This window comes from Ixodes scapularis, unplaced genomic scaffold (genome assembly GCF_016920785.2).
Source record: "Ixodes scapularis isolate PalLabHiFi unplaced genomic scaffold, ASM1692078v2 PGA_scaffold1__304_contigs__length_218370807, whole genome shotgun sequence".
Lineage (NCBI taxonomy): Eukaryota > Metazoa > Arthropoda > Arachnida > Ixodida > Ixodidae > Ixodes > Ixodes scapularis.
Genome location: NW_024609846.1, coordinates 171,784,674 through 171,800,053, shown reverse-complemented (window position 1 = coordinate 171,800,053; position 15,380 = coordinate 171,784,674). Strand labels below are relative to the sequence as shown.

The window sequence follows — 15,380 nt, the reverse complement described above, 5'->3', positions numbered from 1 at the left end:
CTCGGAAATATCAGACGCCGCGCATGCGTCCACAGCCCAGTCACTGGGCGCGTTTCCTCTCAACGTAACAAGGCCGTGATGCTGGGTTTTCTACGTAACCTACCGGAGGCTAGCGCCGGCTGCGACACCGTTTGGTCATGAGTGCTGCGTCAGTGTTCGGTTGGGACTCGCGTTCAATCAATGAGGGCACGAGTTGCAGCCGATCGCCGACCCGCGGTGGACTCCGGTATATTACGTTGAAATCCCAACCAGGGCCTTGTCATATAGACGCTTTACAGCAGCTGTGCATGGGTGCCGCCATAACTGACCATCAGTTTTTATTCCCTCTTATTCCGTTCGCTTCACTTTATCATTACCACAGCAGGACAGGTTATTGCCGTTTTAGATGCTACTCTGTTCTTGTGCCCAGCATAGGCCCTTGTGAAGACCCGTCAACGCCCGCTTCAGTGGCTCGGCATATCGGTAAGACAAGAGAAGGTCGGCTATGGCGGCTCAATCTGGCGCGTGTGTAAAGCGTCTATAGAAAGTTTAATCGTGGGTAGCGCCATCTAGCGAGCGTCAGGTTTCGCGGCCATGCTGAGTGGTTACAGACGTTGGCGAAAGTGCTCTTTGGGCTCGCCGCTCCAGCATTGGGTGTGCTGGTTGTGTGCTCTAAAGTGCTGGGTATCCGACTTTTGAAGGTCTTGTGTTCTTGTGTGCCGCGGTTGGCGTTTTTCAATTCACTGGCAAAGTTGCCTGCTCCACATTATGGCATCCGCCACTGGGGCGATGCCGAGAATAGCGGCACTGAACAACTGAACGCACCACCGGCAGAAATCGGAGGTGAGTACTCAAAATATTGTATCAGTTAACATCGAATGAATCTCCGTTCAGTTTTATTTGTGGTTTTAGATGCAGCACACAAATTATCATTTTGGCGTCTCGTATCGTCCACAACAATGAAATGTGATGTGAACAAGGACGCGCGAAATAAGAATGTTGCAGGGAACGATCGAATCGCAGATCCGGCTTGCAGATATTCATAAAATTTTTAATTGAAGATCCCGTGTCGACGAGTGGGTCCTTTGTCGAGAACTGAAAACAGCAAAGTCGAGATGGGCCCATTGCCGGACCGAGTCGATCAATGATTCAATGATTCGACATCGATACATGAGCATGTTTCGGCAATAGAAATTGAAGTTTTCTTTCCAGCTACGTTATGTACTAATTTGCAAAATAAGAACCCGTCGCGTTGGGGCGGTCAACATCAGTTAATTGCAGCCGCAGTTGCCTGGTCGAATCCCGTGCGCGATACAGATGTCCTCCGATAAAAGTCTGCGCTTTCGGTTGTTATTCGTGCAGCCTATACCGAACAATGGACTCCCGATGACCAGGGAATTTTTGGTATCGAATCCGCTAGGTCTAACTAAATCTTAAAGTAAAAAAAAAAAAAAAAAGGTATATATATATATATCTTTTTTTCTTCGACGTTTCGGCCGGACTCCGGCCGAAACGTCGAAACGGCCGAAACAGCACTGACGTTGCGTGTGATGGTGGTACGAAGATGTACGGCATCACACGCGGCGTCGGTGCTTGGGTGCATTGAAAAATACATTTACTGTCTTGAAACACGCAAGGGGAGCAACATAATTGTAAGAGACCTGAGGAAACAAGCATGGGTGACAAGTTTATTGCATGCACAATGCCAAAGACGCTAATATTGGCCGAGGAACGCCTTCAGTACGATGATGCTCCATAGCGATCTATGTGCGACTGGTTTTAATGACCCTTTCGAAGTTTCGAAGTTTTCAAAAGGTCAAAAATGGCGATCACCATGGCAACCGACAGCGATGAACCAATCACCTTGGGAAGTTTTGTCGTCTGTATGTTTGTATTTGTATTTGTTTGTGTCCGGCTAGCAGGTGGAAAGGCAATAGAAAGGTCCAGTTCTAGCCGGTGATTAGGTTGAATTTATTAGCAAGTCGAGCAAGTTTGTGTACGCGTTTGTCCAGATGATTGGGGGGAGGGGGGATATAACTGATTGTTTTTGGTTTGAGTCTATCCTCTCCAGTCATGTTTACTTGCAGTACCGTGCAGATGTAAAATGTGTCTTCTGTATTTTTGCGCTGTTTTTTTTTTCCACTTCAACACGTCCATCCAACTAGCCCGACTCCACGCCTTGTTGTTCTTCACATTTCAGCGAGGAAAGTGAGGCACAACAAACTAAAACTTCTTTGTGTAGTTTCCGATTTCGATGGCACCATCTTGAGTGAATGACGCCGAATTATGAGGCGCAGTTGATGAAGAGGGCAACGTTCTGATAAACAGGCAACCAGAGATGTCTCACGTCATATCTTCGTACCGACCAGGCGCTATTTCGTTTAAGATACAAGGACTGATAGATAAACATATAATATGAAAGTTGGTTTGATATATGAAGACTAATTTCTCGGTAATTGAATTAAGCATCCTCAAACTGTCGTCATGCGTTGACCACTCGATGGATGTTAAGGGTTATACCCTTTGTAACGGGCGCTTGCTTGCGCCACCTAGCCTAAGTCTAAAAAGAGCAACACATTATTCTTCCCGCCCTGCTAAGATCAATTTTCTCTATCACCAGGAAGTATGGGATATCACCAAGATGACCATCGGGGATCGGCAAGAATACTAAAAACAGCACCCTCCGCCTTTTTCCCTCGGCGAGGGAGTCGAGAATTTTCCTCTGGTCAAACCTAGTCGGCGTGAATTTCGGAGAAAAGCTCACTGGAGAAAAGCTCACCGGAGATAAGCTTACCGGAGAAAAGCTCACCGCAAAACCGGCGGATGCGGAGAAAAGCTCACGGGCCATTGAGCGTATGCGGAGACCAAACTCACCAATTCTTTTTCTTCTTTTTGTATGGAGGCTGTTGGATCATGCGTAACCTATATCAATTTATTAACATTAAAATTCATCAGATTAGTAAAAAAAATCCTTTCTTGTAATATTTGTTAAGCTTATTGGGTATATTGCTCCCAGATTAATAATTGCGGGCGAGTGTTTTCTATGGCTTACTCTCTACGCAACGAAGCCTAACTGAAAACTTTATGCACTTGAAGAACAGGAAAGAGTTCGAAAACTTAATAATGTCTGCCTAAAACCTAAAAATCAAAACTGTAAATGCCGAAAATCCGAAAGTGCAGGCGCAACAACGGGGTGCAGGCGCAACAACAAAAGTTGATAGAACAGTCAGTAGGATATCGAAGCTTTTTTCTTCCGCGGACATGCACGTTTTCTAGCCGTTCGTGCTTGTGTTTCCACTCGTCGCCTTTGTGTGATAGTACCCTTCTACTGCGAACCACCCGTGACCTTCAGAGCTGCACACTCTCAACGTTGTTACTCGTGACCTATATAATAAGTAGTCTTGTGTAATGTGGCGAATAGGGGGAATTGCTAAAGGTTATACATCATGAAAAATGCTCAAATGACACGCCGGAGTGAAGACAACAAACACGACAGGACGAGGCTGTTCTCGCAACTAAAGTTTTGTTAGTGTAATTAACAGAAAGAAAACAGCGTAGCCGACACTGATTACATCAACAACCATCTACTTATCTATTAGGCACTACAAAATATTTGGAGTTGAAACGCTTCACACACCGCTATTCATATTAGCTCGCAAAGAACATACCTCTTTATCTGACAGAGCTACCGAAGGCGCACTGTCAGCTGTCAATAAATTGTTGTCTTTTTTTACGAGTGTATGAAGTTCTTATTTTATACTTGCGGCTTAATTAATATACACAATGGGTGATTACTAATTTCCGAGGAATTAGTAAATATGCCCAATGAACTTCAAGAATATTACAAAAAAGAGGACATATCTTTAATGAAGTGACGAATGCGAATAGTGTTAAATTGCCACCTTTGATGCAGAATCTGTTAAGTTAAAAAAAAAATCGGTGAGCTTTTCTCCGCATCTGCCGGTTTTGCGGTGAGCTTTTCTCCGGTGAGCTTATCTCCGGTGAGCTTTTCTCCGGTGAGCTTTTCTCCGCCGCCCAGTCGGCGTTACCCCAGCACAGGACCCACTGGGAGACAGGGTCGAGACTTTGGGCCGGAGCCGCGTGGGAGGGAGTCCCAATTTTCCTCTGTCCCGCCTGTCCCCAGCTGTGCTAGTTAGTTGTCCATCATTTAATTTTCCCTTGATACTTTCCACCAATCATCTAGTCGCCCCTTTCTGACTGTAACCCTTTCCTCACTCGTCCCTTCATCGTCGCCAGCAAAACCGAGAGCCCCGGCCAAATCCGTTACCCCTTCGGGGAAGGCAGGGCAAAACCCCGTGCACTTCAAAACCAAGTGCTCTATAATGTTTCGCTTTAATTGTGGCAGGTGGCACATAATGGTGTCTGTCTCCTGAAATTTAGCCCTATGCGTTATCGTCTTCAAAATTCCCGTTCTCACCTCGATCAACAAAGAACTTCCCAGTGAATTCTCAAACATATTTTCCTCTCTTACGTCCTGTTTTTGTGACCTGTATATTGTAAGAGCAGATTTTTCCTGCATTTTTCCCTCCCACATTTTCCCTTTCTGCCTCTTTCACTCATTGCTTTACTGAAGTAGTCTGCTCAGCCCCATCACAAGTGTGAAGGTATTTAAAGCTTAAATGTAAATCACGAAAATAAGGCAGACCACATTTTGGTTTGCGTGCACCGATACGCGAAAACAAATAGGCGTAGCGTCGGTGACATGAACCTGCTTTTGCAGTTGCCATTGATCCAATTGTCGTCGCCCCCTCTGCTTCCGAACACGTACCCTTTTATAGCAGTTGGATTCTTATTAAAGCGATATCAGATGTCGCAAGCCGCGTGGCAAAGTGAAAGGCCCAAATTTGGCTGGCTGCCAAGAGCTTTTGGAAACAAACAAAAAGTGGCAAGAAAGGCGAACGAGGGAACGCCGCGACGTTTCTAAGAAAGCTTTCAGGTAAAAAAAAAAAAAAAAAAGAAAGTAAGAAAAAAAAAAGCGCCAAGAAATTATGTTGAGGTGTTTGCTAACATCAACTGCGTCATTCTCTCCCGGCATCCCCCTTTACTCCCTCCCTATTTTGTTTTCTCTTTCTCTCTACCCTGTGACCTGTTTGGTCTATATATCCAAAATATGCTGTAAACGAGTTTCGCGGGCTCAAATTTTCGCGAATCGGGCCAAAGCTGAAACTTTGAAATTATTCGCGGGTTCTAATTTTCGCGAATCGAGTGTAGCTTCCGTAGCTTTCACATATTGCCCGAATCGTTCGCGGGGAGTATTTTTCGCGAATTGTAGCCGATTCGCGAATTCGCGAAAATTAGGTCCTCGCGAAAATTTAGTCGTTTACAGTATCTGTAAATTTATGCTTCCACACTGCTTTACTATCTCTGTTGTGCAGTTCTACCCGATGCGACTTCGTGGAGGGCGGCCTGTGCTACGAGTCGCCACGCTGGGTGAGCCTGCTGGTGGCCGAGGTGTTCTACCCCAACGCCGTGTTTCCGACCGCGTCGCCGCAGCGACGCCACGCCACGCGGCCGCGGCTGCCGGCGGTGCATGACTTCCACCACTTCCAGCAGTACCTGAACCGGCGAGCGAGGCCCGCACTCCAAGCGCAGCGCCGCCAGGACGGGCCCCGGCCGTGGGCCGACGCTGCGCGCGCGGAGACCAAGTGCGACGGCCACGACCAGGTGGGATGCTACGTGGTGCGCATGTACTACGACTGGTTCCTCGTGAACGGCTCGTGCAAGTGCTGGAAGCCCAGCGGGAAGCAGGTCTTCGCCGGAGGACGTCGGCGCCGGACGTCGCCATCGGAGCGGCCGTGACGTGCTGCAGACTCGAGTGGGCCGCTGTGAAGAACAACGAACCTTTTCTGGAGAAGGGTTCTACGCATACTAGGGTCCTCCTCACGCAGCGGCAAAAACCTGGAACTGGAGTTGGCGCCAGGAAGGGAAGTTGCCTCCTCCGCGACACGCAACTCCCCTTCCGGACGGCTAGCATAATTGAGCTTTCGCTGCTTGGTGTCATCTTGAAGAAGGCCCAATCTCGTTACTCAACTATAGAGCTGAACAACGCCTTGCGTGTTGCCGTTGGCGGCCAGTTGATGAACCTGTGTCGCACACCGATCATTCGAGGCACCTCGGTGGTTTGGAACACTTAGACGAGTTTTTCGAAATCTCGGTTCCAGAGCTTATGGACTGAAAACACAAGTTCGTGTTCCATGAACTCGCAGCGTCCGCGTGACCTGGCCTGAGAAGGGAAGGATCGTGCAAGTGTTCATGGCGTGCACGGATGTTCTCTGCTTAAACCTCTCGAACCGGCGATACGCGGAAAAGGTCCTTTGTGCAAATTGTATGCATGGCTTGCATTCACATCACATCAGAGGCCATCATGGTGGTCTTGCTGCTGAGCGCGTACTTTCTGCCACATGCGTTTCGGACCACCGAATTATATTTTGTCTCGGGAAGAGCGGGAATGAGCATGCGGCAATGTCGGCACGTGCAAGCCATGTATGCTGTTCTTCTCGATGTTGTAAAGCAAAACAAATAGCCATCCTGTTCATACTGCAACCATTACTGACATTGTTGTTCAAACGTATTTATTTATTGACTGGAAGGATTACATCGCAGTCTCTTGATATATATCACCCAATCGCGATGAAGAGAAGAGAAAGGGGCTTAGCGGAGGGAGGGCGGGGGGTGGGGGAGAGAAAATGCCAGCGTATTTATCGAATCATGGAGTCCAGGGGTTTGTTTTTTTGTCAGAATGCTCGAAGCTATAGGGCGAATCCAGGCTTCGTACGACACCGGTATTGCCTCTTGCGGCTCGCCGAGAGCTTCGTCTTTGCTGCGTGACCCCGGTAAGTGGAAACACGCAGCGGGTTCCTGCAGCGCGACCATGACCAACGCGTTTCACGAGATCTGCCATAGGTTGTCTCACAGCGCTAACGAAGTTTTGCTAGGGACTATGATACAAGACTATCAGACTTCGAAATGTAATTATTGACCCCCTTTTCATATTTTCGCCTTTCATATATGCGCAGTGATGCATCCCGTAGCCGAAAGCACAGCCTTCGTCGCTCGATAAATTTCTCATGGGCCTCAAAATTACTACCGGCGTTTCTGTAAAAAAAAAAGGAGCTTTTTACAGTACATAGCCTTAAAGAAATGTGGGCTCCCATGCTGAACATTCTCGGAGTCGTTTTTTTGTAGGTCTTGTTGCCAGCGTTTGTTACATATTTGTGTTTTCCTTCTTTTTTTGGATTGCTATATTACTATTTGTGGAATGATTTTTGTTTTAGCATGGTAGCGTACGTCGCAAATGGCGGGTCCTGCGGGCGGGAGTACAACCCTGCTTCGAAGTGACTGCACTCGAGCTCCTACTAGCAACGCACTGTGCATGCACTGTAACTGTACGCCTCCCTTTCTGCAAGTGGATGGCGAATGAAATGAGCGTTGCAACCTACATGTTTAGGTGCAGTTGTAGACAGTGACAGAAACTTGCGGCCTCGGACTACGCGCGCGCGTTCTGCCGGCGGCGAGAGGCACCATCCCACCGAGCGTCAATCGCTTCTGTAAGGCCAACGTTGGGCCGAACATTCTCCTTGCAGTTGAATAAAAAAAAAAAAAAAAATTTTACAACGCAAACAGAAAGTTTCTCGAGTTTTCAGATCTTCGACTTCACTTTTGTCAGGGTGGGTATGGTGGGAGGTAACGATTAAGCGGCTTCTGGTCGTGTTTTTTTTTTTTTTTTGGCTCATTTTCGAATTAAAAAGGAAAAATGTTCACGTGTGTTCTTAGAGTTAATCTTCCCCATGGTTAAATAGAGCTTTTAGAACAAACGTCGATACTTCAGGCTCAGGGGTGTTGGTGGCGATTACTGTCATCGGTCGCTGTAAGCTAGGGTGACCAGGCGTCCCGTTCTGGTTGGGACAGTTCCGTTTTTGAGGTCCGCTTCTGCCGTCCCGTCTTTTCGTCCCAATAAAGAATCATGTCCCGTTTTCGCAGGAGTGCATAGTTTCAAAATTGGCACCAAACGAGTTGAAGCAAACCGAAACTCGCTTTGAAACCAAATGAGTGCATGCAACTGGACTATGAGTGTGACTGTTCCGTAGGCCTCGGGGCTTAGTCCAATGTGGTAACGTTTCGAAATAAGAGCTGTTATTTTATTAAATTGTTTCTCCCAATCTCAATCTCAATCAAGAGCACTCATGTCTGGTCGTCAACAATGGTTGAAATTCATATTAAATTCACATCAATTTAGTTTTATTCAATCAATCAATCAGCGTTTATTTCAGCTTGAAATACAAACTGAGGGTGGCAAGAAAAAAGCAGTGTCGTCCACTGCTTGACGGGCCTTGCCACCCTTACAAGTCAGCAGTGTAAACGCGGTAAAAATAATATATATACAAAATGAACAGTACGGACAAAATGAGAAGTACAGACAAATTATAGAAAAGCCTTCCTAAGGACAGAAGGAGACATATCATTCAAGTGATCACATGGTGGAGTAATCAAAACTTAGGCAAGATATATCGCAACATTGCAAAGCCGTAGTTCATTCTACATCTAGGTAAAACAAAGGTGTCTTTTTTCCTGGTTGCATAAGGTGTATTGTGGGGCACAGTAGAAACAATACGTGAAAGGAAATTATCATTTTTTGCTATTATATTTTTGTAAAAACACGCGAATCTATAGGAACCCTACGAATCTAAGGAACCCTACGAATCTATCTATTCGTAGGGTTCCTTAGGGGCTGACATTACAGTCACGCTCAGCAACCTTCAATGTGCCCTGGTTTTAAATACAAGAAGTGAATTTACAGCATGATCTCTGCAGCAGCATCTTGTACCAACTTCCAGTCGACACAGTTACTGATACGACAAATAAATGGCCCTTGGACAGTGGCCGCAATTAGCGGTGTCACGAGGGTCAGCGGCACCCAAGGCGGTATCCCCCCTCGACACCCCCCCCCCCCCCTCCCCCTGCTCTCGTGGCCCGCGGCGACACCCCCCTGAGCCCTGCACTGGTCTGCCCCCCCCCCCCCCCCCCCCCCCTTCTTGTGACGCCTCTGGCCGCGCTTCAAAGAAAGTGACCAACTTGCATGGAACAAGATCAGGTATGCCATTCTTATCCAGCCCATTTGTATTCTGTGTCTTAAAAAGTGACTATTATATTTGGTTTCCTTTTTCTGATAACCCAACTATAGCAGCGTGTGATATTTGTGACCGATGTTTATTAGAACATTACGCAGATCAAGTTTTTATACCCGGCCCAATAAAAACAGCCCGAGCCTACAGGTTTTCTAAGCGTGAGCATAGTCCAATTTGTTTCTTGTGACTTAAACTTTATATTGCACCGCTTAAACCGAATGTGATATAGCTCGATTGTCAATTTTCCATTCTTCCTATGGCAATTGACACTAATATGGCAGTTGGTCACAGCAGAACCTCTTAGGCTTATATTCAGACATCAAGACCCCTACCCACAAAAAAGTCAAACAGAAAATCTGATCTGATTTATTTTATAAAAAAAAGACAACACAATAAAAAAAAAAAAAAAAACTTTCGAAGTACCACGATTTAGTCTCGCAGGGGTACCATCTACAAGCCAACTTTTTTTACGGCGGTTAAGGGCTAGTTTCCGAAGGATCGTGTCCGCCGGATTAGAAACGATGACACCGAACTCTGGACAGCTACCACCATATACGAGCGACGGCGGCAACCAGGCAACTGGTTGCCGCCGTCGCTCATAGGTGGCGGCAACTTTCCTTCGAAGGAAGAAGAGCGGGAGTAGAACGAGCGGCGAAGTGCGCGGCAGCGCGAACGGTTCCGCAACCGCCGCGAAGCCACTATCGGCTAGAGTTCCACTGCGTCGAGCGCTTCAGATTCCCTTCCGAAAGAATAGCAGATCGCTCGCCGGGAAAGCCACCGTCGAGAACAGAAGCTACCAGCTCCGCTACTCTTCCTTTCTTCACCAGAGTGGAAAGGCTAGAAGTTTTTTTAAACGTGTTTCAGGCCCAAGACATGGATTTTGGAAGAGCTGCCAAACCTCAAGTGTTTTGAGGCTTTTCCAGACTACATTGCTGAGGAGCATTATAGCTTTTTGTAATGAAAAAATCGCTAAACTGCAGAATAAATAATATAGTACAAATGCTTTATTTAGAAACTTTCAGGGATACGCTTAAGCTTCGCCTTTAAGAGTGGAATGCGGTAGCTAACTGTAAATCCCAGCTCGTTCCCAAGCCGTTCATGCGTGTCTGCGTGACCTAGGGAGGAAGAAGTTGCCATCTCGAACGGCTGCCAAAATATATGCTTCTGGGGGAAACAGCGTATCGGCCGCTGGCCGAGTTCTCTTTGAATACCATCCCTAGTGAGTACAAAGTCATCCACGTCTGCCAACCGGTAACCTCGTCGACAATTCCGTATATCTTCGCGCCGACGTAACTGCTAGGCCCTACAGGGCCCCGGATTTCCGAGAAGCTCTAAAGGATGAAATCGGCCTCAAAGATGTCAAAGCTACCGGACAATTTCAGATGAGTCATCTCTGGATGGTAACGAAAGAAAAGCTTTGCCTTCGTGATGAGCTCCTCGTGAAAGGCAAGATGACCCCAAAACTTGAGAACTGAAGATAGAGCTCCTGTGGCTTCTAGACTACATCGAGGACAGATCGACGTCGTCGAAGCTCTGGCGCCTTTCGGCACACTGCGTAATATCTACCGAGAAAAGTGGCGTTGGTATGGAGCACATGGACATCATAAACTGGGAAGTAAAAGTGACCCTGCACGAAGGAACAACGACAGAGAGTATACCCCACCTGTTAAAAACATACGGATGTTGAACTCTCTTCCTCGTCTCAGGGAACTTCCTTTATGACTCAGATGCAACAAGGTAGGACACGTTCGCCGGCAGTGCAAAACACCGCGCTGCTTTAAATGTGGAGGCTGTGTGACAACTTACGCCAGTAAGCTTCGCGGAATTGTGTCCGGAGACGCCAAGGAGCAGTCTGAGCTCCTAATGAATGTCTCGGAGGTTGTCGATGCCTCGGGACATGCTCCCCCCGCCACAGAGCTCTTGAGGCTCGACGAAGGAGACGCCCCTAAATCGGAGAATGACTCCAATCTCAAGAAAAGCGACCCTAAACTCCTACCAAAGCCCACGTCTCCACCTTATGAGGATGACGACACTTCTTCAACAACGACGGTCGTTGAGGAAGAAGCTGCCCCGTGTGAAGAAGTCACCGCTGTAATAAGCGAAGGTGCACCGGCAGCCATTGACACGAAAGAAGACGTGCCAAAGAAGCAGGTTGCTTCACAAGGACTTGACATTCCGACTGACTTCGTGCTAGTAGATGAAGGACCTCTTACACTGTTCAGAAAAGACCGAAAACAGGTAGGCCCGAGACATCCGCCATACCCTAATCAATGTAGTCATAAGGCTCCTGAAAAAAACCAGGGTGGAGACTTCAACTTTCATTAAAGGTAGACTCCGCCTATTCTTTGCACTTTGCCACCTTAAGCCTAAGGTCTAAGCGGAAACAGTACAAACTTCTACGGCTCTTAAACCATAAGCGTATGGACGTTGCCGCCGTACAGGAAGCTAAATGATCAGTTAATGAGGACATCGCGTACGCTCTAGAGCCCTTGAGGGAAGACTTCGAAATCTGTGTCAGTCACGCAATGGGCCATTCTGCTGGTTGCTTCTTGTTTCTTCGTAAAGCGCTTGACTATTCATCTGTTTCTTCAACCATTGAGCAGAAGGGGCGCTTAATATCTGTGACCTTACCTTTAGACAAATTAATTGGCATTTCTTTGTGTCTATGCGTCTATGCCCCCAATACTGTAAATTGAAGAAGTTTTTTTTTCTTTCAGTTTCTAGCAAACTTCTTGAAAACCGACAAAACTGTGCTAATGGGAGATTTTAATTGTGTATTTAATCCAGGAGACCGTGTACTAATGCAAACGCGGTATGATAGAATCACTGCCTTTTTGCGGGACGTTCTCCAGGTGCGTACCTCGTAGACGTGGCATGTAGAAAAGATCAGTCAATACGCTTGATTCACTTTCAATCGAGGTATTTTCCGCGTTCGCCTCGACAGAATATATCTGCCCTGCGATACATTTAATTTTATGAACATTTACACAGTGTAAATGTTCATATTTTCTTTTTCTGGCCACTGCTCTGTTTCGATTCGTTTTTTCAATTAGGACTCACCTTGTGGAACGACCCAAATGGGAGTTGTGGACATTTAATTGAAGCTCCTCAAAGACGAAATATTCTTAAAAAGTGCCTCCTCGATGTTGTCGAAATCCATTAAAAGTACGCGAAGCAAGAAGTAAAAAACTTGATTATGAACGTTCTACGACGACGTCATATGAAAACAAGCAGGAACGTCGCGAACTCTATAAGTCTCTTTTGTTGTTCCATGAGTTAGAGTGCATCACCCTGGCTTTCACAACGAAGACATTTATGTTACTAGAGCCCAAATTTAAAAGTTTGAAGCCGAAAGGTATCGCGGAGCCGTCGTTCGTTCTCGAACGAAAACGTTTTTGCTTGGAGAACAACCAACAAACGATCTCTGCGTTGTCTATATAATTTTATACATTGACCAAAATGGCCCTAAAATTAAGGAACCAGCATCGATTGCTAAGCCATTTCATAACTACTTGAGCCTCTTTGGGAAGATGCCCCTCCTCTTACCCTCCTCCTCCCCTGCTCCTCTCCCCTCCTCCTCCTCTTCTCTCCTCCTCCTGCGTACTCTCCCATTTTTTTCTCTCTCCCTTCCTCCCACAGTTTCCCCGCTAAATTTAGCTGGAAAATTGACGCCACGTAAACTGGACTAATCGAATTTCCCCGCTAAATTTAGCGGGGAAATTGCGGCACATGACTTCGTGTCACGTCACCCATGAATAAATTCAGTTTCTCTGCTAGATTTAGCAGGAAAATTGGCGTCACGTGACCTCAACACCAATTCAATTTCTCGCTAAATTTAGCGAGAAAACTGAATTGGTGTCGAAGTCATGTGATGTCAGTTTTACCTCTAAATTTAGCGGGGCTACGCCAACGCGACGGCGACGCCGCTATACGCGGAAACGAGCGCCTAAGAGCTGCGCTCTAAACGGTCATAGAAGGCCCTTCAGAATACGATCGCGAGAGACGAGAGCTGTTGAAACCTCTTAAGGTGCAACCCCACCCTTCGTTAGTGTGATTCTGAACCAACAGATGGCGCTGGGATCGCCTTCCAGGCCTGTACATCAAGGCGAAAACTCATGTGTGGTGGCGCTTCGATGCAGTGGGGTATTTTTCTATATCTTGAATTTGACATTCCTGGTCCTTCGCTTGCTTTCTTTGCACGAGCTTTCTTTGAAACGCGCACGGCTGCGTCACTTCTCGTGCAAAAGGACCAGTTGCCTACGCTCCGAGCTCACGTCTCTAGCAAATGTGGTGAGAACAAAACGCGAAAATCGTCCTCAGCCAAATGGCGAGACAGATGCACAACAAAACAACTGACGCGTTGAAAAATATAAGATCGCCTGTGCGTCGCTAGCACACCGGAACATAATGACATGATAAGCGTAGTGTTCCGAAATTCTAGCTTTAAAAATTAATTTTCGGAAAATAATTTTCTTTTGATCAGGTGTCTCATTTAGGTCATTTAGGTGTTTATTTTGACCAAAACCATGAGGCTCGGAAACAGAAAAAAAAAAAGCCTCTAAGGTGTAGATATTGATTAAAATTAATTTTAGTCCGAGTACAGAGATAAATGAAACGATTGGCCAGTCAAAGATTTTGTTTCTGTGGAGAGCTATTGCAAAACGTTTAAGCAATATAAGTCTTAATTTGGTGATATGAGCATGCAAACAAGTGGTATGCAAGAAAAATGGAGAATATACAAAAGGTAGAGTGTGACGTATAAATATCTGTAAGTACGCACATCGCACGTTGATGAACATTGAAACAGAGCTACGTTTCTTTACTAGCGTTGCGCGCATCGAAAGTTAAGGGTGCGTCGAAAGTTCACATACTGCTCAGGCCGTAACGTTTGAATATTCATATTACTACCTTAGTACCTTGAGGCCTGGTGTAGCTGTCTCCTAATTGCTTACAATATAAAATAGGAAACACTCTAAATCTGGGTCGATAGAAAAACTCCACCTGCTGACAGCTACTTATAATTTTGGCTCGGATGATGAGTATTCACTGGCTGCCAAGTGTTTGCAACTGAGCGCGTGATGACAGAGTGTTTACTGCCAAGTGATTTTATACCGTCGCAGTTCTTCTCGAAGAACAACATTGTTACCCAGACTACCGACCATATGTGAAGTGCGCTGATTGTGACAGGCGTGGCCACTAGCATTAGTTTTTCTGCAATAAGCGAAATAGTTTGCTCTTGGGTTACCTTGGTGTCTAATGCACGCCGCACACAAAAGAGCACGAGATGAGTCGTAGTAGGACTACAAACGAAACCAGTAATAATAGAAATGCGTGCAGTCTCGAGAAAACTGAGGGCTTTGCACACATGAAGAAGGTAAGCTTTGTTTCACCAAATACACTGAAGTATTTGGTTTCAGCAGACGTGGCGAGCGAAGCGGAACCCATAGATTCCGGTTCGCTCGCAGCATGTTTGTGCTTGTAAACAAGTACGACCATGCTGCCCTGAACTAATCTTCCAGTGGGCAAGCGCACGGGGTTGGTAGAGCCGTTCAAATCATGGAGCTCGCTTTTATAGCCTTTGGTACGCTCATACCTAAAGTAATTTAGGCGCAAACTTCTATTGAATTTAAAAGACAATTTTCATAACCGTTCTTATTTTGTGTTTTTTTTTAATTAAAAGCGCCACATTTGTGTGTTTTCCGTTGGAGTGTTTATTTTTGGGTTATACAATATTTTCCCTGAACTCCGACAGCTATACACTCTTTCATCATAAGTAAGGGCCGCCTAATCGAAGGTGTAAACAAAAACAAAAACGCGAACACGCGCGCACATTAAAATGCAATGTCATGGCGCATTCAAAATTAATCGTTATATTTTAGACACCAGGAATTTCGTACAGCTACATTGTTTGAGAACAATGTTGCTGTAGATGAGAGGACGACTGCTAGACGGGTGTCTAACGTGCATCACGTATACTCTGTCTCAGGAATTGTGTGCAGCAAAGGCCAAGGCACGGCGCGGGCGCATGGCTTTCACATGTGCTTGCCTTTTGCGAGTGCTCTTGAAAGGGAAGTAAATCTGAAAGCCACACACTCGCACCTGTGCTTTTGCGTCTGCTGCACGCAACTCATTAGATGGAGTATAGTAGTGATACACGACCGCACGCCGGTGCGATGCTCATCTAAAGGGCGGATTGAACTCAAGGCTCGTGCAGGTTCTAAAGCGTGAGCTCCGTGCTTTGAACGGAGCTCGCGC

At 46.3% G+C, this 15,380-nt stretch overlaps 1 protein-coding gene across 1 annotated transcript in view; it reads left to right on the top strand.

The window, feature by feature from the left end:
- LOC115323628 overlaps nucleotides 1-5,976 on the top strand; it is an 86,116-nt gene extending 80,140 nt beyond the window's left edge. Inside the window, exon 8 of the mRNA XM_042290403.1 lies at nucleotides 5,376-5,976. Coding sequence (XP_042146337.1) covers nucleotides 5,376-5,799 — 424 coding nt within the window. The 3' untranslated portion in view covers nucleotides 5,800-5,976. The remainder of the gene's footprint in view (nucleotides 1-5,375) is intronic.
- The last annotated feature ends 9,404 nt before the right edge of the window (nucleotides 5,977-15,380 follow it).